General features: G+C 48.0%; 1 protein-coding gene and 1 non-coding gene across 4 annotated transcripts in view; one reads left to right on the forward strand and one right to left on the reverse strand.

Moving 5' to 3' along the window:
• Window positions 1-726: 726 nt before the first annotated feature.
• The window catches only part of LCMT1 (leucine carboxyl methyltransferase 1), a 53980-nt gene continuing 28681 nt past the window's right edge, over window positions 727-26025 (forward strand). For 2 of the 3 annotated variants that reach the window (XM_062179767.1, XM_062179768.1), the window contains exons 1-2: window positions 727-972; window positions 21580-21671. In XM_062179767.1, coding sequence (XP_062035751.1) covers window positions 863-972; window positions 21580-21671 — 202 coding nt within the window. In that variant the 5' untranslated portion in view covers window positions 727-862. The remainder of the gene's footprint in view (window positions 973-21579; window positions 21672-26025) is intronic. The other variant, XM_062179769.1, reaches the window with a different exon arrangement.
• On the reverse strand, window positions 16357-16478 carry LOC133751135 (small nucleolar RNA SNORA16B/SNORA16A family). Its single transcript, XR_009864769.1, has one exon. It is a non-coding gene; the product is annotated as a small nucleolar RNA SNORA16B/SNORA16A family (small nucleolar RNA).

Genomic DNA, 26025 nt, shown 5'->3' on the forward strand with positions numbered 1-26025 from the left:
TCCTCCACTGCCCTCCCTGGCCACAGCAGAGAGCTGGACTGGAAGAGGGGCAACCGGGACAGAATCCGGCGCCCCGACCGGGTCTAGAACCCGGTGTGCCGGTGCCGCAGGTGGAGGATTAGCCTAGTGAGCCGCGGCGCCGGCACACTTAGGTTTTTCTAAACAACAGTGTTGCTTGAACTTCACTAAAATGTTATTCTACTTCCTTCCTCTCCCTGAAATGCAGCGGCTGGCGCTTGCCGCTGGTAGCTCCAATTCCTTCATTCTGCGGGCCCCAGGGTTTTCCTCCGTGTGTGTTTTCCCGCATTAATTCCTTCACAGCATTTTGACTTAAACTCAAACTTGTTGAACGACACTGAGTCCCGACTGTTACCTCCCATTTGTTTCTTCTGCCTGGATTCTCCGCCCTTCGCCCCTTGCTGAACATCCTGATAGCTCTTCCACCCTGAGTTAATTACAGTTATAAAATTGCGTGACAGGCCACTAGGTAGCAGGAGCTTCCCACAGCAGCGAGGACTCCATTTCCCAGAAGGCACTGCGTATACTTCCGCAATATACGTTGTGCCTCGGCGAACGTACGGGTGGTGTGGGTGGAGCCAAGGAGTCCTCCAATGAGCTTTACCGCCGGGTGAAGGGGCGGGGAGATTGCCCAATGAGCATCACCCTCATTGGCAGAGGCGCCAATGAGCAGGGAGGTTGCTGGGCAGCCGTCGTGGGCGGCGTCATTGAGCCGCGCCAGCTGAGCCGAGTGGAACCCAGCCCCTCTCGTGGATTCTCCCGGCGGCTCGCTCCTTTCCCCGCCGTTTGTCCGCACTGCTTTCATGTCCCCCGGTGGGCACGGTACCCCGGAACCTGCAAGCCCATGGCCGCTAGCCTGAGGGAGCCGTCCTTCAACGTGTCCGCCTCCACGAGCTGCGACACGGACGACGAGGGCGTGCGGGGCACCTGCGAAGATGCTTCTATGTGCAAGAGGTGTGTGCTGGGCGCGGGATTAGGGGTCGGCTCGCGGGGGCCCGGGGCCCGGAGGGAGGCGGGCCCGTGTCTGAGGGCTGCGCCGGGGCGCCCGAAGCCGCGTCGCACCCGGGTGGAGCGATTGTCCCCTCGCGGGTGAAATGCAGCGAGCAGGGTTAGCCGGGAAGGAGGCGGCCGTGGTCTGGGCGTTGTTGGCGCCAGAGCCGAGCTGGGACACCCAGACCCGAAGCGTATGAGGGCGGCGTTTATGAGTTATGGGAAGGGGTGCAGGGCCTCTGTCTTTGGGGGAGGGCACTCCCCTGGGGGCTGCTTGGATCCCCACTGTCACTCCAGTGAGAGGGGGCGACCTGTCCAGGCCACCTGTTCCTGTGTGTTTCCGCAGAGCCGGTACCCAGGACTCCGCAGTTAGGAGTGTGGTCGTGCGTGTTGGGGACAGGGGTGTTGTCTGGAGCGGGTTTCATTCGTGCACATCCTGGGAGTGTCAGGGAGAGGCCGCTGCATGGGGGCCCTGCCTTGGGCCTGGTTCGGTGGGGATTCGCTGATGGGGCAGCTAGCGAGCCTGTGTCGACATCCTGGAATTCACATCCTAGTTGGGAAACACAGCCAGGAAACAAATAATTAGCCGTGAAAGGAGCACTTACAGTTTCGCCTGGAGCCCTGGCAACACATGACTGCTGTTAGAGTTAGGACCTGAGACGGTGATATTTCAGCTGGGCACAAAAGGCATAAAAAGGGGGTAGGTAGGAGAGTGCTAAGGTAGAGCAAGGGAGGAGTTAGCAGTTCCTGGTAAAGGAACAGAAAGCCGGATGAGGAGGGAGAGGGAAGCCTTGATCTTTCTGTAGTTCCTGGAGACCACACGTGGTGATGGGGAACATGAACTCAGGAGGCAGACTCTGTCAAACTGAGCTCTGTCACTTTCTGGGATTAAACCGTCCTGGGCCTCAGTTTCCTGATCTGTAGAATGGGTTTGAGAACAGACATCATAGGTGGTGGTGCAGATTAAATGATTTTCAATATTAGGATACTTCGAGCAGGGAGCGCATGTGGTAGGTGCTAGTGATGGTTGCTTAAATAAATTGATGAGTACATTTATGGGTGTAAGGTGGGAGGCAGTCATGGTGAAGTTTGTGTGTTTAAATAGGTAACTCTCGGCTTTATCTTCAGTTTTCACTTGTTGACCACATTTACAGCACTGTTCAATTAGAAATATTTTTTCTTGTACTGACTGCTGTTTGCTAAGAGAATCTAAAGTAGCACCAAAATTATTAGAAAATCCTTTTCTGTAGCAATCAGGGTTAGGTTTATTGAATATCTGTTGGTAATAGTTTTTGCCAACTTGCTGACTTAAAGAAAGAGTTATAGAATGATTCAGAGAGAGAAAAGTCTAGAGACATTGTATAACTGGAGCATGCCTTTCCTAACTTTGTTGGATGGTTTTTTTTTTTTTTTTAGATTTATTTATTTTTTATTTGAAAGGGAGAGTTACACAGAGGCAGAGAGAGAGGTCTTCCATCTGCTGGTTCACTCCCCAGATTGGAGTGTGTGGATCCAAAGCCAGGAGCCAGGAGCTTCTTCCGACATCGCTACAGGGGCCCAAGGACTTGGGCTATCTTTCACTGCTTTCCCAGGCCATAGCAGAGAGCTGGATCGGAAGTGGAGCAGCTGGGACTTGAAGTGGCGTTCCTATGGGATGTAGGCTCTGCAGGTGGCGGCTTTACTCAGTGTGCCACAGCCCCAGCCGCCCCCTGCCTTTTTTTTTCTCTAAAGATTTAGGATGTTTTTTTTTTTAAATTTCAGCTCCTCTCCACCTCAGCATCCAATGCTCTGCATTGTGACGCAGCCAGGGGTCCTCCCCACACCCCACGCCACACTGCGTGGACCTTCCAGCCACCAGAATTGAGCCAAGGAGTCTCTTCCTTATGAGGTGCTCAGCCGCAGGCATTTTGTTACAGCCGCACAAGAGGAACTGAGACAGCCCAGTCTGGTCGCTCTGTTCCACCCCTCTTGGGATGGCCTTGAGTCAGTTCTCCATCCACTCTTGTTTACCGTGACCCAGCCCTCCCACCAGGCCCTCACCGTCCTGAAATCACCACTCCGGAGTCTACAGCCGCCTCTGTCTGCTCACCTCTGCCTCCCTCCCTTTGCCTTAGCCTCCACCCTCCCTCACTGCCTTGTGCACCCTCTCGTGGTTTTTCCCTGGTTCCCTGGGGGCTCAGGTACCTGGCCCACCGTCGGCCTCTCTGCCTCAACTGTCGGTATCTCGCAGGTGTCGTCTGCGTCCGTGTGCAGTCCCCGGCCTGCAGGTGGGCGCGCGTTTTCTTGCATGTCCCCTCTGCAGTGATCACCTCGCCTCATCCTTCTCTGTCACTGCTTCCCACCCCGACGCCCTCACTCCTGGCCCTGCACCAGCTCGCAGGTGCGCAGTGCCACACTCTCCCACCCTGCTCTCCACTGTCCAGGGAGTTTGATCCATTCCTAAGCCGTGTCCATTGCTTCCTCGGACCTCCACAGTTCTCTGTAACCTTCAGGTGCACCTTTGCCACTGTTACTGTCGGCTGAGCTGAGACATCACGATGCATTATCCAGCGCTCCCCTTGGCAATATCCTTCTCCAGGGCCTTTGAGCGCTCTCCTCCCTTGGCCTGGCTTGTCTCCTCCACTCTTCTTTGCCCAGTTAGCTCCCTGTCAGCTCTCAGAGGAGTGCATTCATCAGCTGTCCTTATTGAGTGTTTGCTTAACCTGTGGGGGTGCTGTGCCAGATGCTGGGATCAGGAATGAACTGTCTGGTTGGAAAGGATTATAATTTGAGAGGGGTTGGCCAGGGAAAGCCTTGGTGAGAAGGTCAGTGCAGAGGAAAGACTTATCTAGGACAAGGATGGGAAACCTTTTTTCTGCCAAGGGCCATCTGGGTAATTATAACATCATTCAGGGGCCATACACAATGATCAACTTAAAAATGAGCCTGGAACTTGGGCCCTGAGGTTCCAAGATGGTGGAGTAGGGAGGGAGCTTACTGTTCTAGCCTAGGAGAAGATAGTTTTAAAAAAGTGGAGATAGTGTAGTCTCAGGGAGGAGTATGGAAAAAACAGCAGAGGAAACTACTGAAATTAGAGGGACATGGTGGCCCTATGTGGAGAGCGTGGGTGCCCATGGCTCAGGACTCCAAAAGCTGAGAGCCTACACACCAGCCCTGGAAAGTGAGGCGAGGCGAGACTGCAGTAGCCCAAGACACTGGCAAAAAAGCAGCAGGAAGAGCCTAGAGGGAACGAGGCTTGAAGTCTGGTGGAGGAAAGTGCACCAGGCTAACTGGAGGGAAAAAAAACAAGGATGGTATGGACACGTTTATCTCTCTCTGATCACCTTATAGAGGTGTACAAGCCGATAGAGCGGACACCATTTGGACATACTTAACAGCTGCTCCAGCTTGTGTCTGTACCCAGCAATCAGCCGAGCAGCGACTCCTGATTGGGGTGGGGGTGGGGGAATAACAGGGGAGCCAGGTGCTCTCAGTGAAGCTTCTGAACCAGGTCTGTAAAAAAAAAAAAAAAAAAAAATGAGGGTGTGTGGGAGAACTCACTGTGTCACTGTGTGGCTGAGACTTAGAGCAGTCTTAGTCTTAGAGCACACTTAGACCACAAGCTGGGGTGGGCCTGGTACCTCGTGAGAGACATTGCTGGGAAGTCTGAACTTAAGGTCTGCATAGATCCTTTGTGTGGTCCTTGGGACAGAGCAGACGAATATTGTACCCACTGGGGCTAGCACTCCTGCACTGGTCCCATTGAGGAGAAGAGCTCAGCTGTGCAGAATTACTTCCCTTCTGATTAAAAAAAAAAGAGGGAAGATTGACCACACCAAACTTGGGTGTGTCACGTTAGGCACGCCCTGGAAAATTGAACAGAGCTCTCTGGCTACACCTACTACAAGCCTTTAGAGATTCACTGAAAGCAGACAGTCCACTTACCTACAGAGTCATAGTACAACGATAAAAGCCACCACAACAGGGGGAAAAAAAAAAAACCATCGAGTATCTCCACAAATGCCAAACAACAAATGCAACAATTCAAGAAACAAGAATAAGGAAGACCAGTGCACAACCCAGCTGCTCCTCTTCCAATCCAGCTCTCTGCTATGGCCTGGGAAAGCAGTGGAAGATGGCCCAAGTCCATGGGCCCCTGCACCCACGTGGGAAGACCCGGAGGAAGCTCCTGGCTCCTGGCTTTGGATCTGCACAGTTCTGACCGTTGCAGCCAATTGGTAGTGAACCTTCGGTTGGAAGACCTCTCTGCTTCTCCTCTCTCTGTGTAACTCTGACTTTCAAATAAAGAAATAAATATTAAAAAAAAAAAAAATAAGGACCACTACATGATGCTCCCAAAAGAACACGATGCTTCAGTACAAGATTATGAAGATGATGAGATAGAAGAAATGCAAGAAATGGAACTCAAAAAATTGATCTTAAGATTGCATAGAAGTAACCAAAAGCAAACACACAAACTACTGAAATCCATGCAGGACATGAAAGAAAATCTCTTCCATGAAATTGAAATCTTGAGGAGGAATCGAAGTGAAGAATTCAATAGAACATGAAATTGAGATATTGAGGAGAAAATCAAAATGAAATTAAGAATTCAATAGAACAAATAAAAATGCAGTGGAGGGCCTTAAAAACACAATCAGTGAGGCAGAAGAGAGGATATTGGACTTAGAAGACAGAGCACAGGAAAGTATACAGTCAAACCAAAGACAAGAAGAAGAAATTAGGAATTTAAAGACACTGTTGGGAATCTACAGGATACTATTAAAACCCCCAATATTCGGGTTCTAGGAGTTCCTAAAGGCATGGAGAGAGAGAAAGATTAGAATGCCTTTTTAGTGCAATACCAGCAGAAAACTTCCCGGATTTGGAGAAAGAGAGGTCCAAGTACAGGAAGCACACAGAACTCCCAGTAGACATGCCCAGAAAAGATCCTCTCCATGACACGTTGTAAGCAAACTCACCACAGTGAAACATAAAGAGAAGATTCTGAAATGTGCAAGAGAGAAACGCCAGATTACTTTCAGAGGATCTCCAATTAGACTCACTGCAGACTTCTCATCAGAAACCCTGCAGGCTAGGAGAGATTGGCAAGATATAGCCCAAGTCCTAAGAGAAAAAAAAAAACAAAAAACTGTCATCCCAGAATATTATACCCTGCAAAGCTCTCATTTGTGAATGAAGGTGAAATAAAGACCTTTCTTAACAAAGAATTTGTCACCACTCATCCAGCCCTGCAAAAGATGCGTTACACATAGAAACACAGAAACATGGTCATCAATATGAAAGAAGGTAAAGGAAGAAAACCTCTCAGTAAAAGATCAAAGGAAGTTCAAAGTATAAATTAGGAATATCTTTGGGAAAATGGCAGGGCAAAGTCACTACTTATCAATAGTCACATTGAATGTAAGTGGCCTCTACTCTCCAGTTAAAAGGCACAGACTGGCTGAATGGATTAATAAACAAAACCCATCTATTTTCTGCTTAAAAGAAACACATCTTTCCAGCAAAGGTGCATACAGACTGAAAGTTAAAGATTGGAAAAAGATATTCCACACCAACAGATACCAAAAAAGAGCTGGTGTAGCCATCCTAATATCAGACAAAATAGACTTTAACCCATAAACTGTTAAGAGAGACAAAGAAGGGCACTATATAATGATTAAGGAATCAATTCAACAGGAAGATGTAAGTATTATAAACGTGTATGCACCTAATTACTGGGCACCTGGCTATTTAAGAGGTACGTTAAGGGATTTAAAGGGAGACTTAGACTCCAATACAATAGTATTGGGGCCTTCCATACTCCACTTTCAGCAATGGACAGATCAACCAGACAGAAAGTCAACAAGGAAACAGCAGATTCAATCGGCACTATAGACCAAATGGACCTAACAGATATCTACAGAACTTTTCATGCTACAGTTGCAGAATACACATTCTTCTCAGCAGTGCATGGAACTTTCTCTAGGATTGACCCCATACTTGGCCATAAAGCAAGTCTCAGCAAATTCAAAAAAATCAAAATCCTACTCTGCATCTTCTCAGACCACCATGGAATGAAGCTGGAAATGAGCAACTCAGGAATCCCTAGAGCATGTGCAGACACATGGAGACTGAACAACGTGCTTCTGAAGGAGCAGGAATGAGCAGAAGGGCCCTGAGGCCTTGAACTGCGCCAGGAGCTGTAGGCAGGGACAGGGAGAGGAGGGAAGGGGAGATGGGAGCCTCGGGGTCAGGTGGGACAGAAGGTGTAGGTTCTTGTGAGAACCTCTTCTTGGTAAGATGGGAGCCATTGAGGAATTTTGAGCTGAAGAATGAGATGAGCTGACGTGGGTTTTAGCAGCATCCCTGCAGTTTCTCTGTGGAGAAAAGAATAGGGGTGGGAGTGGGGAGTCGGGGCAAGGATGGAAGCAGGGAGATAGATTAGTTAGCAGCTCTGGGAACATCCCAAGTAAGAAATGTTGGTGTTTGGGTCAAGATGGTAGCTGGGGAAGTGCAGAGACCTTGCCAGATCTGGATGCGTTTTGAAGGTAGATCCAGTACGGGGCATGTGTTGTGGTGTGTGGTGGGTTGAGCTGTGACTTGGCTATGCCAGCATACTGCTTCAAAGCCTAGCTGCTCCCCTTCTGATCCAGCTTCCTACAGATGCACTTGGGGAAAGCAGTGGAAGATGGCCCAAATACCTGGGCCCCTGCCTCCCATCTGGGAGACCAGGATGGAGTTCTTGGCTCCCGACCTTGACCTGGCTGTTTCAGCCATCTGGGGAGTGAACTAATGGATGGAAGATCTTTTTCTGTCTCTTCCGTCTCTCTCTCGCTCTGGTTTTCAAATAAATAAGTATATAAATAAATAATAAAAAATAGAGCTGATAGGATGTGCTGCCAACTAGAATGCAGGGTGAGACTAAGGAGTCATCTGTGTGGCTCCTGAGGGCTCTCTGACTCCCTCAGACAAGTATTCTCATGAGCATCTTTGTGGTCCCCAGCCCGGCTGTAATTCAGGAATTTAGTACTTGTGTCACACTGGAGTGAACTCAATGCAGAGCAGGGACCATGTCTGCCTTTGTGCCGTGTGCATTGAGGGCTCTCAATAAATGCTTGTCAGACACCCAGGTGGTTAGGAACTGAGGCAGATGTTCAAGGTTGTGTTTCCTCGTGGAGTCTTCACATTTTGGGTTCCTGGTTTTGAGTGATCTGTGTGTTTTGGAAACCAGACCAAAGCTTATGAGGTTGAAATTTTGTTGTGAAAATTAAAGAACTTATACTGATTTCTCTCTGGCCCCCACTGCCACCCCCCACCCCCCACCAATGGAAGCACATCAAGGGTCACCCACCTCTCTGCAAAGCAGGCTTTTTCCTGAGAGGTTCCACCCGGTCTCTCCAGCACGCTGACTGATCTGCAGAGTTCTGCGCCAGCAAGGGAGCTTGAGATTTTGATCTGAAATATTTTCAAGGCAGATACTACCTTGTGTCCCCAGAGAAGTGGTCAAACTAGAACACTCTGTTGAAGACTGATTAGCTATAAAACTTGCCCTTTGAGAAAGTAAAATAAGTCGTGGAGTGTTTTGTTTCTAGGACAGATTAAATTTTGGAAAATATTTACCAAAGATAATGGTCTTTGATTTAGAAGATTAATATCACTTCTTTCTTTACTCTGAAAAGCTGAGATTTTTAGTGCCAAAAATAGTGTGACTATACCGTCCATGTCATTTCGCATACAAAATTGCCTCATCCTCTCTTTTTAAAGTTTATTTTCATCTACCTGAAAGAGAGAGATCTTCCATCTGCTGTTTCACTCCTCAACTGTGTGCAGCGGTCGGGGCTGAGCCAGGTTGAAGCCAGGTGCCCTGAACTCCTTAGCAGAGGCCCAAGCACTTGAGCCAGAATCTGCAGCCTTCCCAGGATGCATTAGCAGGAAGCTGGAAGGGAAGGTGCTGGGATTCAAACCAGCACTCTGATGTGGGTTGTGGGCATTCCAAACAACAGCCTAACCTGCTGAGCCACAGTGCCTGTCCCTGTCTTATCCCTCTGATGGCAGCACACTGTTCTACTGTTTGTCTGTTCAGGTGGTTCTGGTTTTGCTGCTGGAAAAGTGCTGTAATAGCTTTCTTGCCCATGTGTTTGAGTTTTCTTCTGAAATAGACTGCACCGCAGAAGCCTTCACCTGGTGATCCTCAACATCAGTTGTATCAGTTGTATCAGGTTGCATCAGTTTCCATTCCCACTCACCATGATTGTGATGCTAATTTTTGAATAGTCTTAACTTCTTAAATTGTTTATCAACTGGCAGTGGAAAATAGTACCTCTTGTGAATTTGTGATACCTCTTTAGTTTTTAATTTCTAATCACTGTTGAGACTTAACTTTTTTTAAAGATTTATTTCATTTATTTGAAAGGTAGAGTGACTGAGGGAGAGACAGAGGGAGAAATCTTCCATCTGCTGGTTCACTCCCCAAATGGCTGCAATAGCCAGGGCTGGGCCAGATCACATTTAGGAGACTGGAATACCATCCTGTTCTCCCACATGGATTGCAGGGGCCCAGAGTCTTGGGCCTTCTTTAGCTGCTTTCCCAGGTGCATTAGCAGGGAGCTGGATTAGAAGCAGAGCAGCTGGGACCCTACCCAGTGCCCCATTATGGGTTGCCAGTATCATAGGTGGTAGCTTAACCCACTGAACCCTAATGCTGTCCCCAGGGACTGCACATCTTTAATCTACTCACGTCATTTTCCCTCACACACATCCCCCTGAAACCTTTTATTTAAGGAATACGAACTTTATGCATTTCATAAATACAACTTGAGGAATATAGTGATTCTTCCCACTGTACCCACCCCTCTTTCTCCTCCACATCATTAATTTTTGTATGAATCATCTCTTCGTATAGTTTCCTAATGGATTATTTGCATTTTCTTCTTTGGTTATTTGTATTTTTATTACTGTTTTGCAAGAACTTGTGATGTTGGAGATAGCGATCTTTTGCCTCTGTCTTTGTTGTGATGTTTTCTTCTGTGCTAGTGCAGACCTTTCATTTTAATTTGGATGGAGCATTTCACAATACGGAAGTTGTAAATCTTCATGATGGAAAATCTAACAATCTTTATTTTATAGGTTGTGGGTAATGCTTGGAAAGACCATACCTGATCATTATAATGTTTTCTTTCTTTTTTTTTTTTTTTTTTTTGACAGGCAGAGTGGATAGTGAGAGAGACAGAGAGAAAGGTCTCCCTTTTTGCCGTTGGTTCACCCTCCAATGGCCGCTGAGGCTGGCGCATCGTGCTGATCCGAAGCCAGGAGCCAGGTGCTTCTCCTGGTCTCCCATGTGGGTGCAGGGCCCAAGGACTTGGGCCATCCTCCACTGCCTTCCCAGGCCATAGCAGAGAGCTGGCCTGGAAGAGGGGCAACCGGGATAGAATCCGGCGCCCCAACCGGGACTAGAACCTGGTGTGCTGGCGCTGCAAGGCGGATTATTAGCCTGTTAAGCCACGGCGCCGGCCAATTATAATGTTTTCTTTCACTACTTTTTTTTTTAAAGATTTTTTTATTAATTGGAAAGTGAGAGAGGAGAGGCAGAGAGTGGGGGGGAGGGAGGGAGGTCTTCCATCCACTGGTTCACTCTCCAGTTGGCCGCCAGAGCTGTGCCAATCCGAAGCCAGGAGCTTCTTCCGGGTCTCCCACATAGGTGCAGGGGCCCAAGGACTTGGGCCATCTTCTGCTTTTCCAGGCCACAGCAGAGAGCTGGATCAGAAGTGGAGCAGCCAGAACTTGAACCGGTGCACATATGGGATGCCAGCACTGCAGGCGGTGGCTTAACCCACTATGCCACAGCGCCAGCCCATTCTTTCACTATTTTTATGGTTTTTGCTTTTGTGTTTAGATCATTCTTGCATCATTGTTATCATGTATGTTGAAAGGATACTAGTTTACATACTAGTTTACATACTAGTTTACATTCCCATCAACAGTGTACTGAGATACCTTTTTCTCCACATGCTTGCCAGCATTTGTTATTTTTTGTTTTTGGATGATAGCCGTTCTAACTGTGTTGAGGTGAAACCTCATTGTGGTTTTTATTTGCATTTCCTTGGTGGCTAGTGATCCTGAGCATTTTTTCATATGTCTATTGGCCATTTGTATTTCATCCTTTGAAAAATGTCAGTTCATATCCTTAATCCATTTCTTAACTGGAATTTTTTTTTGCTGTTGAGTTTCTCGACCTCCTTATATATTCTGGATATTAATGCTTTATGAGATATATAGTTTGCAGATACTTTCTCCCATCCTGTCTGTTACCTTGTCACTTTGTTCAGCGTTTCCTTTGCAGTGTAGAAGCTTCTTAGGTTGATGTAATTCCATTCATCCATTTTGGCTTTTATTGCGTGTGTTTCTGGGGTCTTATCCAAGAAGTCCTTGCCTTATGCCAATGTCTTGCAGTATTTCCCCTGTTTTCCTCTAGTAGTTTGGCTTCAGGTTTTAGGTTTAGATCCTTGATCCATTGTGAGTTGATTTTTATATAGTATGTAAGATAGGGGTCTTGTTTCATACTTTTATACTGCAGAGATCCAATTTTCTTTATTTTTAATTTAATTACATTTTTTTATTTTTATATTTTACTTTATTTATTTATTTTTGAGAGAGGTCTTCCATCCGATGGTTCACTCCCCAGATGGCCGCAATGGTCGGAGCTGTGCTGATCTGAAGCCAGGACCCAAGAGCTTCTTCTGGGTTTCCCACGTGGGTGCAGGGGCCCAAGGACTTGGGCCATCTTCCACTGCTTTCCCAGGCCATAATAGAGAGCTGGATTGGAAGTGGAACAGCCTGGTCTCGAACTGGCACCCATGTGGAATGCCGATGCTTCAAACCAGGGCATTCACCCGCTGCGCCACAGAGATCCAGTTTTCCCAAGACCATCTTAGAGAGAGAGGTAAACAAACCCAGATACTGAAGTGGTTAAGGACAGATACTAAGTTACATTCAATCCAGTATGAACTGAACTCTGATTTTTATAGGTACATTAAAGGGACAGTGAGGAAGTAGGGAGGTGAGTTGGGGGTTGGGGGAGACGGCAGAGGGCAGAGGAAGAGCCTAGTAGAGCCAGGGAAGTGAAATGTTAGTGGGAAGGGAGGGTTGGCCCGTGGGAAAGCCATCTGGGGTTGCTAATGAGCACTTGTCAAAGTTAGCTTGTGCCCTCCCATAGAGGCCAGGAGACAGAGTGCTAACTGGAAGGAACAGCAGATTGGCAGTTTTCTCAGACAGATGCTTGAAAGGAGTCACCCTAGGCATGTGGCCTTGAGCTGTTAGAAACTGTTCATGTTTGCTCAAGTCTTCAGAGGCCAGGGTTGAGGCCTAGTCAAGAAGAGGGCCTGGAGGAGCCTGGTGAGACTTGGGTCAAGGAGCGAAGCTGTCAGTGTAAGTGGTGGGGTTTTAGTTTAGTTTTGTTTTTTTGATTGATTTATTTGAAAGGCAGTTAGAAATCATTTTTTTAAAGGTTTATTTATTTGAAAAGCAGAGTTACAGAGAGAGAAGGAGAGACAGAGACAGAGGCCTTCCATGCACTGGTTCACTCCACAAGTGGCCTCAATGGCCAGGTCTGAGCCAGGCAGGAGCCAGGAGCATCATTCAGGTTTCCCACATTGGTGGCAGGGGGCCAAGCACTTGGGCCTTCGTCTGCTGATTTTTCCAGGGCATTAGCAGGGAGCTGGATCAGAAGTGGAGCAGCCAGGACGTGAACCAGGGCCGAGTAGGATACTGATGTCACAGGTGGCGGCTTAACCTGCTATGCCATGGCACAGGCCCCGCAATTGATCTTCTGTCCACTGATTCATTCCCCAAATGGCAGCAATAGCTGGGGCTGGACCAGGCCAAAACCAGGATCCAAGAACTCGTTCAGGTTTCCCACATGGGTAGCAGTGGCCCAAGTACTGGAACCACATCTTCTGCAGCTTTCCCAGGCCACCACCTGGGAGCTGGATCAGAAGCGATGCAGCCAGGCTTGAACTGCCACAATGCCAGCCCTGTGTTCTCCTTTTTAATGGTGTATGGGTGTTCCATACTTTGTTCATCTGTTCACCTGTTGATGGGCATTTGGATTGTGTCCAGAATTGGCCATTGTAAACAGACTGATGAGCATTCTCATTATGTCTTTCGTTTCTCTTGGCTTCTCCTTGTCTAGGAGTGGAATTCCTTAGTCATAGAGAGGACGTTAAGCTAACTGCCAAGCTTTCCCAAAGTGGTCTGTCAGTTTGCACTCCCACCGACACCTGCCCTTACATTTGTTACTGTCAGCAGGTGTGGAGTAGCGTCTCGTTATGGTTTTACATATCATTGCTCTTGTGACTAATCAGTGGTGTCAAGCGCCTTTTCCTGTACTCCTTGGCATTCCTACAGCTTCTGTGAGCTGCCCATTCAAGTCTTTTGCCCCTTCTTTCTGGTGTTTTTGATTGTTGATTTCATTAAAGTATTCTGGGTAGGACTCTCTTTATTAGCAAAAAATATTGAAAAATATATGTGTGCATGTGTATGAAAATGATGTTTTAGACTATCATTTACAATTGCATCAAAAAAATTATTAGCAGCTAGTATTACAGCACAGCAAGTTAAGTCTGTTGCTTGTGACACTGGTAGCCTGTACCAGAGTACTGGTTTGAGTCCTAGCTACCCTGCTCCTGCCTACCTTCTTGCTAATGTGCCTGGGGAGGCAGAGGAGGATGGCCCATTTACTTGGGCCTCTGCCACCTTTGTGAGAGACCTGGATGGTTCTTGGCTCCTGATTTTGTCCTGGCCCAGTCTTTGCTGTTGTGGCTACTTGGGGAGTGAACCAGCAGGTGAGAGGTCTCTTCCCTCTCTCTTTGACACTCTACCTTTCAAACAAACAAATAAATCTTTTAAGAGACCAAACTAGGAAGAACACAGAAAACTATAAAACTGTAAAATTATGGCAGACTTAAATGGGAGATAATACATTGTTCATACATTAGAAACTATGATGTTAAGATTTCTGTTCTTCCTGGGGCTGGCGCTGTGGCACAGCAGGTTAATGCCCTGACCTGGAGCACTGGCATCTCATCTGGGTGGCGGTTCGAGACCCAGCTGCTCCACTTCTGATCCAGCTCTCTGCTATGACTTGGGAAAGCAGTGGAGAATGGCCCAAGTCCTTGGGCCCCTGCACCTTTGTTGGAGACCCAGAATAAGCTCCTGGCTTTGGATTGGCACAGCTCTGGCCATTGCAGCCAATTGGAGAGTGGATCAGTGGATGGAAGACCTCTCTCTCTCTCTAACTCTGACTTTCAAATAAATAAATAAATAAATAAACTTTTAAAAAAATAGATTTCTGTTCTTCCTAAATTAATCTATGGAGTCAGTGTGATCCCAATCAATGTTTTATTCATTTATTTTGAAGACATTAACAAGATTATTTTAAAATGTATTTAGAAATGCAAAAAAAAAAATCTAGAAACCAAAAAAAGTAAAAACTTGAGAAGAACAAGATAGGAGAACTTACCAGTACTTAATTTTTTATGCTACTTAATTTTATGTCTTATTGTACAGTTACAGTATGGTCTTGGCATAAAGATAGATCAGTGAAAGGGAATAGAGAGTTTAGAAATAAGCCTAGATACATTTTAACACTTTTTGCCAAAAGTGGCTAAGTCAATTTAGTGGAGGGAAAGAGTTTTTTTAAATTATTATTTTATTTGAAAATCAGAGTTACAGAGAGAGAGGAAGAGACACAGAGAGATCTTCTATCCTCTGGTTCACTTCCCTAGTGGCCGCAATGGCTAGGGCTGAGCCAGGCCAGAGCCAGGAACTTCATCCGAGTCTCCCATGTGGGGGGCAGGAACCCAACTGCGTGAGCCCCCACTGCTGCCTCCCAAGGCCTGCACTGGTAAGGAGCTGCAGACAGGAGCCTGAGCTGCACATCTGACCCAGGCTCTCTGATGTGCCTGCAGGTGTCTTCACGCTGGTCCCAACGCCCACCCCTTCATTTGTGCTGCACCTGATACTCAGGGACTGCTTACAACAGAGGCAGTAGAGATGAATCCTTGTGAAGTAGTTAGATGTTTGCTAAAGCCGAAAGGCAGTGCTGGGAGCCTCTTGGGAGGGAACTGTAGCCTGGGAGTCTTTCTAGTTACTGATCCCCAGGGTTTTAGGTGATTCAGAACTTAGGGTCTGGCAGATCTACCTAGAAAAGCCACGGGCCTCATAGGAAGCGAAACAAACCCAAGTGTTGTTTAGGTACAGAGTGTATTGTCCTTAAGACTTTGCCTTCTGTTTTCCATTTATAAGCCAAGAATAAAGCCAACAGGAAACAGAAACTAAAAATGAAACCAAAACATGTAAGAGAACAACAAAAAAATTAGAATTGGAAGTAGCGTATCATCTTCAAGACCACAGGTGGTGGGCAGTTAAAAATCCCGAATTTGACATTTTATTGTGAGGAGTAGTCCGTTGATTTTTGCCATTGTCAAAATGTGTGTATGTCCCCATACACACACAGGCATGCCAATCGAGCAACTAAAGTGTTATGAGAGAAAGAACAATTATGTGGGGTGGGGTACAAATGCAGGAGTGCAGATAGGCTTGGAAAGCAGTGGAATGAAGTGGCCCACGTTAACAGAGCCGGATTCCACCACCCCTGTACCCGAGTCTGAACAGCAGCTCCTTCCACAGAGTGTTGTTTCAAGGGTCAGGGTGTTAAGTGCTTCCCAAGCATTTGGAATGATGCCTGGCACAGAGGAAGTGCTCAGTGAATGTCCATTGAAGAAGTAAATGAGCTTTGATGCTAGCAGGTGGGGAGAGCCCTGTTCCTTTCCCTGCAGCCACTGCAGGGAATTTCACACCTTTCAGATGAAGGAGCCATTGTTGCAATTGGCACTCATGCAATAAGGTGCAGCCAGTAAATGCTTCTGGAATGTACAGGTGGCTGGGCCAGACTGGAGCGTCCCACGGGAGGAGTGTGTGCGGTGACCGGGGACCTTACACAGGCAGACATCTTGTATTTTAAGTTAGGTATCTATTACAGTGTCGTGTCACAAGAAAATGCTAGGTGGCTCATCAGACCTCAGTATTAAGACAAAGAATGATTCAAAGACATTCTAAGCTGACAGATGGGGTGCGAATGTCGTGGAAATGGAAAGCAGCAGTGGATTGAATAAAGACTGGGAGACTCTTTAAGGTTTTTCCAAGTCTGAGATTTTTGGTTCTTTGAGTTTCAAACATGAAGTCAGAACAGAATAGAAGAGATGCTGTCTGGGTTATGTGTCTCACCATGTCCTGACCACTGGAGTCTTCACTCACCAAAGTCTTCCAGAATCCTCATGTGACACATCTGAGGACTGGCAGGTACAGTGGAACTGTCTTTTCCCAACATGTTGCAGATCAGTTAGAGCAAGCAGAACCGTGACTTTGGCCACCTTTTTTTTTTTTTTTTTAATAAAAATAATATTTATTTTATATTTGTTTGAAAGGCAGAGTTACAGAGAGAGAGAGAGAGAGAGAGAGATATCTTCCATGCACTGGCTCACTCCCCAAATGGGGAGTTAATAATTTGGTATCACTCCCCTAGTAATTTTCTGTGCTACACAGACACACACACGTTGTGTATTTCTGGTTGTACCCATGTCTCAGCAGTATACTGTGACCATCTTGCCGTGTGTAACCCTTCTGGTTTGTATTTTAAATGACTGGTTTGGATCTCATCATATGGGTACACTGTAATTGGTTTGCTTAATCGCCAGCCGATGGCCTGTAAATCCGGACACACACTCGCCAGTAGCACCCAACAGCCCTCCCTTGCTGACTTTTCCCACCCGGGTGTCGTCAGTCTTTTTGTCCTGGCCCGTGTGCCAGGGCCGACGATGCGCTCAGTCCTGTTTCCCCAGAGGCAGCATGGTGTCTTAGTTCTCGTCTGTTGCTGTAAGTGAATGGCACAGACTGGGTAAGTCCTAAGGAAAGGAGGTATATTGAGCTCTGGGTTCTCAGCCTGGGAAGTTGAGGGTGTGAGGGCCTTCTTGCTGGGGTGGGGGTGGGGAGGATCTGCAGAGTGCAGAGGCAGTGCAGGGTGTCTCCTGCAAGGGGGACTTGAGTGTCCTAGCAGAGATCTCTCTTCCGCCTCTTACAAAGCCATTATCCCATGGGATTTGGGCCCCACCCTCGTGGCCTCATTCACTCTTAATTACCTCCCCGAGTCCCAGCTAGCATGGTTGGATTGTTTCTACTCTTAACTGCTCACAATGGGAATTAGATTTCAACATGAGTTTGCTGTGGGCATTCAAAGCACAGAGCAGGGAGACCACGTGTAAGCATCTAGACTCGAGGGCTGGCAAGAAGAATGTTTGGAGTTTGAGGAACTGGGTGATTGGGTATACTTGTATTACTGGGTATATATTGGGCATATTTGCACCTGCTACCTGTTGGTTGAATGTGCACCCCTGGCTGTGTCGAGTGTATTCTCCTGCTCAGTCCCAGACACCTGCCAGGCTCTGTGTGCCGCGAGCAGGCTGCCCTCTCCAACCTCCCCTGCTTGTCCCGCATCCTGTCTGCTGCGGGAGTGCCGACATCCGTTCCCAGCCTTCTCGCTGCTCTTCCTCCAGTTTGGAGCGCCTTCTGTACAGCCCACTTCATCCTGCTCCCCAGAGCCCAGCATGGCCGTCCCCTCCTCCAGAGCCCTTTCCTTCTTCACGGTGTCCTCTCTGTTAGCATAGCCTTCATTTCTCAGTTATTTTGTGCATGCTTGCTTGTTTGAGAGACAGCACTCATTCTCTGATTAACTCTCCAGATGCCCACAGTGACCAGGACAGGGTCAGGGTTGAATCAGGAGGTGGGAACTCAATCCAAGTCTCCCCCATAGAGCGGCAGGAATTCAATTCCTTGTGCCGTCACTGCTGCCTCCCAGCGTGTGCGCTGGCAGAAAGCTGAAATCGGGAGCTGGAGCGGGCTGTTGAGCCCTGGCCACAGATGTGGGACACAGGCGTCCTCTACAGGGCTCAGCCACTAGACCAAACGCCTGTTCCCCTCAGCATTTCCTCCCCAGTGCATGTTACGTTTCTTAAAACGTCTAAGAATTTGTTCTTTTTTTTTTTACTTTATATATTGTTCTGTGACTTGTATGTGTGTGTTTTTTTCTTCCCAGAAACCTTTTGTTTAAGGAATTCAAGCTTCATAATAACTTTAGGAACATAGTGCTTCTTCCCACCGTACTCACCCTGCCACCCACACTCCCACTCTCTTCCTGCTCCCTGTCCTATTCCCATTCTTATTTTTTACTAAGGTCTGTTTTCAGTTCACTTTACACAAATTTGAATAACTCTATATTAAGAGTCCAACAAATAATAAGGGAAGAAATGTTCCTCAACAGTCGAGACAAGGGCTGTTCAAAGTCGTCGCATCTCAAAGTGTCAGTTTCATTTCTGTAGATTACCTTTTAGGTGCTCTATTAGTTTCCATGGTTCAGGGAGAACATATGGTGTTTGTCCTTTTGGGACTGGCTTATTTCACTAAAGTATGATGTTTTACGTTTCCATCCTAAGAGCTTGTTTTTTTATTTTTAAGATTTATTTATTTGAAAGACATAGTTACAGAGGTAGAGCGAGAGTGAGAGAGAGGTCTTTCATCCGCAGGTTCAGCCCCAAATGGCTGCAACAGCCAGAGCTGAGCTGATCCAAAGCCAGGAGCTTCTTCCAGGTCTCCCACGTGGGTGCAGGGACCCAAGGACTACTTTTCTAGGCCATTGGAAGTGGAGCAGCTGGGAGTGGAACTGGTACCTATATGGGATGTTGGTACTGCAGTCTGGGGCTTTAACCCCTTACACCACAGCACTGGCCCCAAGACTTTGGTTTTTTTTTTTTTTTTTTTTTTTTTTTTTAAGATTTATTTGAAAGAGTTACACAGAGAGAGGAGACGCCGAGAGAGAGTCTTCCATCCACTGGTTCACTCCCCAATTGGCTGCAATGGCCAGAGCTGAGCCGATCCGAAGCCAGGAGCCTCTTACGGGTCTCCCACGTGGGTGCAGGGGCCCAAGGAGTTGGGCCATCTTCTACTGCTTTCTCAGGCCATAGCAGAGAGCTGGATCGGAAGAGGAGCAGCCAGGTCTCGAACCAGCGTCCATATCGGATGCCAGTGCTTCAGGCCAGGGTTTTAACCCGCTGTGCCGCACTGCCGGCCCCCAAGAGTGTGTTTTTAAAGTGTTTATTTTCATTTTATTTGAAAGGCAGAATGAGAAAGATCTTCTATCTCTTTGTTCACTCCCCAAATACCCTCGATAACTGAGGCTGGGCCAGGTTGAAGCCAGATGACAGAATTCCACTCAGTCCTCCCATGGGAGTTGCTGGAACCCAAGTTCTTGAGCTGTCACCTGATGCCTCCCAGCCCTGCACATTCGCAGGAAGCTGGATGGGAAGGAAGCAGACTTGAACCAGGCACTCTGATGTGGAACACAGAGGTACCAAGCAGCAGCTTAACTGCTGTGCCAAGCACCTGCCCTTGTCATCATCTTCTGCTTATCTGTGCCTCTTTCTCTTTCGCTCCTCTGTATCACCAGGGCTTGGCACATGGCAGACAATCAGGGTTGCTTGCCTAAACCAACAGTATTGAGTATTCCTGAGTCGAGAGCAATAGAAACTCCTCTCTGTTGTCCAAGAGGGCAGTAATAAATCCAGGTTTTTATCAGCTTTTCGGTACAGTTCCACAGTGGAGGGGCAAGTGCCTTCCTTGCACAAGTTGTAGAACAGGGGCCATAATACTGCTGAAACAGTTCCTGCGCTGGCTGTTGAAGTTGACTGGATCCTTCCCCCTGCTTCCTCCCACCCTTCAAACTGGGAGAACATGCAGTTACTAGTCGACCCTTCTTGTGTCAGCTGCAGGTATAGCTTTCACCACTAGGTGGCACTGGGTGATCCTTTTGAAATCATTTCTCAAACCCCTAGCACTTACATCCCTAGCATACACTTGAAACAGGTTTCAAGACAGTTTTAAGCTTTATTGCATGAATTGCAAGCTGATATTCTCTATTTAACCCTAGCCTAGGTTTTTTTTTTAAATGCATATTTGAAAACAAACTGATTTTTTACAATGTTTGAGTGACAACTCAGTGCCTGACAAGCACTGTTTTAGAAGATCAATGTTGCAATGTGGTCCACTCTTTTCCCTTGGGCAGTCTGGGCTCATAGAGAAAAGTGTGTCCATTAGTAAGTGTTTCGCCTCTTTTTGTTTTGAGTTGAGGCATTGAGAAGCTGAATGTAGATGCTTCTTTATGGATGTCTGTGGGTGTGCAGATGTTAGAGAGGCTGTGGGAGACGTGCTTATGTAGAACTTGGCACGTAGGCCCTGTTGTAGTCAAGGTAGAGGTAAGCCTTGTTGGTGGAGAAAAAGCAGAGCAGAGATTAACACGTGCTTTTGGGAGCTTGGAGTCTCTCCGTAGGACTTAGAGCACACACACCCCTTAAATTTCAGCTTGCTCATCAGGCAACACGGAAACATACGCTGGATAGCAGCGAGAGGCTTGAGGCCGTGAGCACAAGAAGCTTGACTGCAGTTGGCTTAAATAGTCAAGACATTGCTTGTTTGTCTCACAAAATAAGCACGGGAGAACTGGCTCCAGGCCCACAGAAGCTGGGTGTGGTCAGAAGGACCCAGGTTGTTCCCATGGCTTAGTTGTCATAAGCTGGTTGTTCGGATGCTGGCAAGAGGCTTCCCACGGAATCAGGGTCTCAGCTCCCAGGGTAGAAACACCGACGTTGGCTAGAGAAGATTTAGGGGACCCTGAGCGTTTTGCAAGTTGCAGTTGTTCTGTGTGCATTTTTCTGGCTTCTTCACCATGACCCCTGCAGTGTCATAGTCAAGAATAATACCGAGGGGCCGGCGCTGTGGCGTAGCAGGTAAAGCCATTGCCTGCAGTGCCGACATCCCATATGGGTGCTGGTTTGAGTCCTGCCTGCTCCACTTCCAATCCAGCTGTCTGCCATGGCCTGGGAAAGTAGGAGAGGATGGCCCAAGTCCTTGGGCCCCTGCACCTGCATGGGAAGACCCAGAGGAAGCTCCTGGCTCCTGGCTTCAGATTGGCACAACTCCAGCCATTGCAGCCAATTGGGGAGTGAACCAACTGATGGAAGACTTCTCTCTCTCTTGCCTCTCCTTCTCTCTGTATAATTCTGACTTTCAAATAAATAAAGAAATCTTAAAAAAAAAAAAAAAGAGTAATCCTGAGGTTCATATTTCTGAGCTCTTCGTCTAGTACTTTTCGTGTAGTAGTTAACTGACTAGCTCTGGCCTTGTGTTTGCTAGGGATAGATGGGATGAACGGTGGCAAGTCTCCTGCAGGAAGTATGTGGCATTTCGGCCCTGGGACAGGATTGGTCCTGTGAGGGAACACCGCCATGGGGAATGCGAGGAGCTGTGCGACAGGTGGAGGGATGGGTGGATGGTGAGTCTTGCATTTGCGGTGGGGCACTGAGCGTGCACGTGTTGGCCTTGTGGGCTGGACGGCTCTCCTGGAGATTGGGAGCTGCTTCCTGTGAGCTTGGCCGCAGATCCTTGGCCCGAACCTGCTAATCTCTGCCCACCTCCCTCCGTCTTCAGGTTTGCGGTGAGCCTCGGCTACTGGCACGACCCTTACATCCAGCACTTTGTGAGACTGTCTAAGGAGAGGAAGGCCCCCGAGATCAACAGAGGCAAGTGACCACCTCCCTCCCCGAGGCCCGAGGTGTGAGGTGTTTGTTAACTGGAGACCCAGTGCCCTCTGCAGCAGCATAGGCGTGTGCTCATTTCCCAGCACTGCATGTCATACAACTTTTTTTAACTCAGATTTTTTAAAAAAAGATTTAAGATAGCAGAGTGACAGAGAGAGGGAGGGACAGAGAAAGAGTGATCTTCATCTGCTGGTTCACCCCCCAGATGGCTGCAGTGGCCGGGGCTGGGCCAGGCCAAGTCTGGGAGGCTGGAATACACCACAACACCTATCTCTAAGGACAGTCTTTCAGAGTAGCGCTTTTTAAACTTGTGTTGCAGTTTGGCAGAGTGACCTTGTATCTGCTCAATATACTAGTAAATAATTTGGCCTTGTTCTTTGTATGTTGTCATTCTGTCTTTCTGGTAAATCATTTTTATCCTGTTGTAGGGAAATACCACCCATGAGGACTGGAAATGGAAGACAAGGATGCTTACTGCACGTTCTTGGGGCAGCACCCTCCTACGGGGTTGTAGGCCCCCGAGTCCAGAGGGAGAGGGCGAGAGGAGGAGGAAGGCATGCTGCATGCAGCTGGGCTCAGGGCTGGGGGACACTGTGGCAGGTCTCTGCCTCTGCAGCATGGAGGGAACCCGCCTCCAGGGCACAGGAGGGAGGCGAGGAGAGAGAACAGCCCTGTTCTCAGGCAGCGCACTTCAGCTTCTCTGCGGTCCTTACAGAACTTCCCTCAGGAGCCCTCTGCGGGCCCACGTGCCCTGCACACACAAGTGCGACAGCCATCTGGCCAGTTTTTCCATCTGGCTGAGAGTACGTCAGGCTCCTGGCTCCAATCCGTTAACCTCCTTGATGGAAATTACTTGCAGAGCCTAACGGTCTTATTACCTAACACCATCATGGGGCCATAAAAAGTCATCTTTGACATGAACACAATTCACACTAAAAGATTTTTAAATGGGACTCAAACATAAGAATCATGTTCAACGTCACCTGTAAGAGGAATATAAAATAAAATTACAGGGGCTGGCGCTGCAGCACAGCAGGTTAACGCCCTGGCCTGAAGCACCAGCATGCCATAATGGCGCTGGTTCAAGACCCGGCTGCTCCACTTGGACCCAGCTCTCTGCTATGGCCTGGGAAAGCAGTAGAAGATGGGCCAAGTCCTTGGACCCCTGCACCCTTGTGGGAGACCTGGAAGAAGCTCCTGGCTCCTGGCTTCGGATTGGTGCAGCTCCAGCCATTGTGGCCATCTGGGGAGTAAACCAGTGGATGGAAGACCCCCCCCCCCACTCCGCCTCTCCTCTGTGCAACTCTTACTTTCAAATAAATAAATAAATCTTTAAAAAAATAAAACTACAGTAGGACACCACTTTTCTCATATCAGATTAACAAAGATGAAAGTCTCATAGGTGCTGATGCTGTGGGTTAAATTGCGGCCTGCAACATAGGCGTTCCATATCAGAGGGCTGATTGCAGTCCCAGCTGCTCCACTTCCGATCCAGCTCCCTGCTAATCCACCCAGAAATGCAGCAGAGGATGGCCCAAGCCACAATGAAATTTCTGGCTCCTTGTTTTGACCTGGCCCAGCTGTGGCTGTTAGCAGGCGTTTCAGGAGTGAATCAGTAGCTGGAAGAACTCTCTCTCTCTTTGTCTGTCATTCTACCTTTCAAATAAATAAATAAATAAATAAAAATTGTTCTTAAACTAATCATGTGCAATTTAATAAACTCTTTGCACACATACTTTGAGCACTTTGATTCTGTCTCTGTTCTTTCAAGTTTTTAAATTTATCTGAAAGGCAGAATGACAGGGAGAAACAGAGATTTTCCATCTGCTGGTTCATTTCCCAAATGCCCACAACAGCCAGGGCTGGACCACTATAAAGCCAGGAGCCTGGAGCTCCATCTTGGGTCTCCCACATGGGTGGCAGGGATCCAGGCACTTGGACCAGTACATTAGCAGGGAGCTGGATAGGAAGTGTGTAGTAGGCAGGAATGAAACAAGGTCTGTGATACGGAATGCAGGCGTCCCAAGCCACAGCTAATCCTACTGCAGCACAGTGCCCGCCCCATCTTCCCTTCTTCCTGCTTTGTGTCCCGGGTCCTTTCTCCAGCCCTCCACACCAAGACCTAACAAGTCATTTTCTTCGGCACCTGCTTACTTGTGTCCCCTCCTCTCTGGCCCCCATTTTACTTAGAGCCTCTGGTGTGTTCAGGGTGGAGGTGAAAGGAACAGGATGAGAAATACAGTCCCTTCACTTTAAAAGTCATCTGCTGGCTGGCGCTGTGGCATAGCAGGTAAAGCCGCCGCCTATAATGCCGGCATCCCATGTTGGGTGCCGGTTCGAGTCCAGGCTGCTCCACTTCCGATCCAGCTCTCTGCTATGGCCTGGGAAAGCAGTAGAAGATGGCCCAAGTCCTTGGGACCCTGCACCCACATGGAAGACCTGGAGGAAGCTCCTGGCTCATTGCTTCAGATCGGCCCAGTTCTGGCCATTGCGGCCATCTGAGAAGCGAACCAGCAGATGGAAGACTCTCTCTCTCTCTCTCTCTTTCTCTCTCTGCCTCTCCCTCTCTCTCTGTGTAACTCTTTCAAATAAATAAATCTTAAAAAAAAAGTCATCTGCCCCATTTCCTCACTGAAGTTTGCATTTTACTGGAGTCCTGAGTGACTTCACTGTAGCCATAGAAACCTTGTTTTCTTCTTCTTCTTCTTTTTTTTTTTTTCTTCAAGATTTACTTATTTATTTGAAAGGCCAAGTTACAAGGAAGGAGAGGCAGAAGCAAAGAGAGAAATCTTCCAGCCCCTGGTTTATTCCCCAAATGTCCACAACAGCCAGAGCTGGGCCAGGCTGAAGCCAGGAGCAAGGAGATTCTTCCGGGTCTCCCACTTGCCTGCAGGGGCCCAAGCACTTGGGCCATCTTCCGTTGCTTTCTCAGGCACGTTAGCAGGGACCTGGATCAGAAGTGGAGCAGCTGGGACTAGAACAGGCACCCATATGGGATGCCGGCGTACAGGCCAGGGCTTTAACCTGCTTTGCCATAGCGCTGGTCCATAAAAGTTGACATTTTCCACATCAAAGGTAAACCTTTGGGCATGAAGAAATACCAGTGTTTTCTGTTTTTTTTTTTTTTTTTTTTTTTTTTTTTTTTACAGGCTTATTTTATTTATTTGAAAGGCAGAGTAACATGAGAGGGAGAGAGAGAGAGAAGGAGAGATCTTCTGTCTGCTAGTTCACTCCCCAAATGGCCACAATAGCCAGGCTGAAGCCAGGAGTGGAACTCTATGCCACAAGGGTGCAAGGGCACAAGTACTTGGTTCATCATCCACTGCCTTCCCAGGTGCATTAGCATGGAGCTGGTTCAGAAGCAGGGCAGCTGGGGGCCAGCGCCGTGGCTCAACAGGCTAATCCTCCGCCTTGTGGCGCTGGCACACTGGGTTCTAGTCCCGGTTGGGGCACCGGATTCTATCCTGGTTGCCCCTCTTCCAGGCCAGCTCTCTGCTATGGCCCGGGAAGGCAGTGGAGAATGGCCCAAGTCCTTGGGCCCTGCACCGGCATGGGAGACCAGGAGAAGCACCTGGCTCCTGGCTTCGGATCAGCACGATGCGCCGGCCGCAGTGGCCATTGGAGGGTGAACCAACAGCAAAAAGGAAGACCTTTCTCTCTCTCTCTCTCACTATCCACTCTGTCTGTCAAAAGAAAAAAAAAGAAAAAAGAAGAAGAAGCAGGGCAGCTGGGACTCAAACTGGTGCACTGTTATGGGATTTCCTCATTGCAAGTAATGGATTAACTGGTGGTGCCGTGATGCTGGCCCTAGGTGTTCTGTTTTGCTTTTTGATAGATGGGCTTTGTAGGGCTAATTTCTTTTTTTTCTTTAGAAGCTTTTATTATGTGCTGTGATCACCTTGGCCATCTCTGGGTTACTCCTGCTCCACACTGCAGTGGACTGAAGTCCACAAGGGCAGAACCATGTGTGTCCCTTAGACCATGACATGGCAGCACCTGGCGCGGGGTCAGGGCACATAGCAGGTGTGCTGGGCGATGTCAGCCACCAAACCAGAGACACCAGGGTACGCAGAGAGCCCGTGGAAAGTGGAGTCACTTTGGTATACACAGCTCTGAAATCCATGCACAGTTTGTTCACACGACTCGTTGTCCACGAACCTTCTGAAGAGCCCTCATATTCCAGGTGTGAGCTGCGGACTGAAGCCATTCCACAAAGTCCTTGAGACAGGTGCACAGTGAGAAGAGTACAGAAAGAAATGCTGAGGAGAGCGCTAGCAGTTTGATGTCCTCCTAAGACGAAAGCCCCTGGCAGTGAGCAGAACCCCCCCGGCCCCTG

The sequence above is a fragment of the Lepus europaeus genome, chromosome 21, assembly GCF_033115175.1.
Source record: "Lepus europaeus isolate LE1 chromosome 21, mLepTim1.pri, whole genome shotgun sequence".
Lineage (NCBI taxonomy): Eukaryota > Metazoa > Chordata > Mammalia > Lagomorpha > Leporidae > Lepus > Lepus europaeus.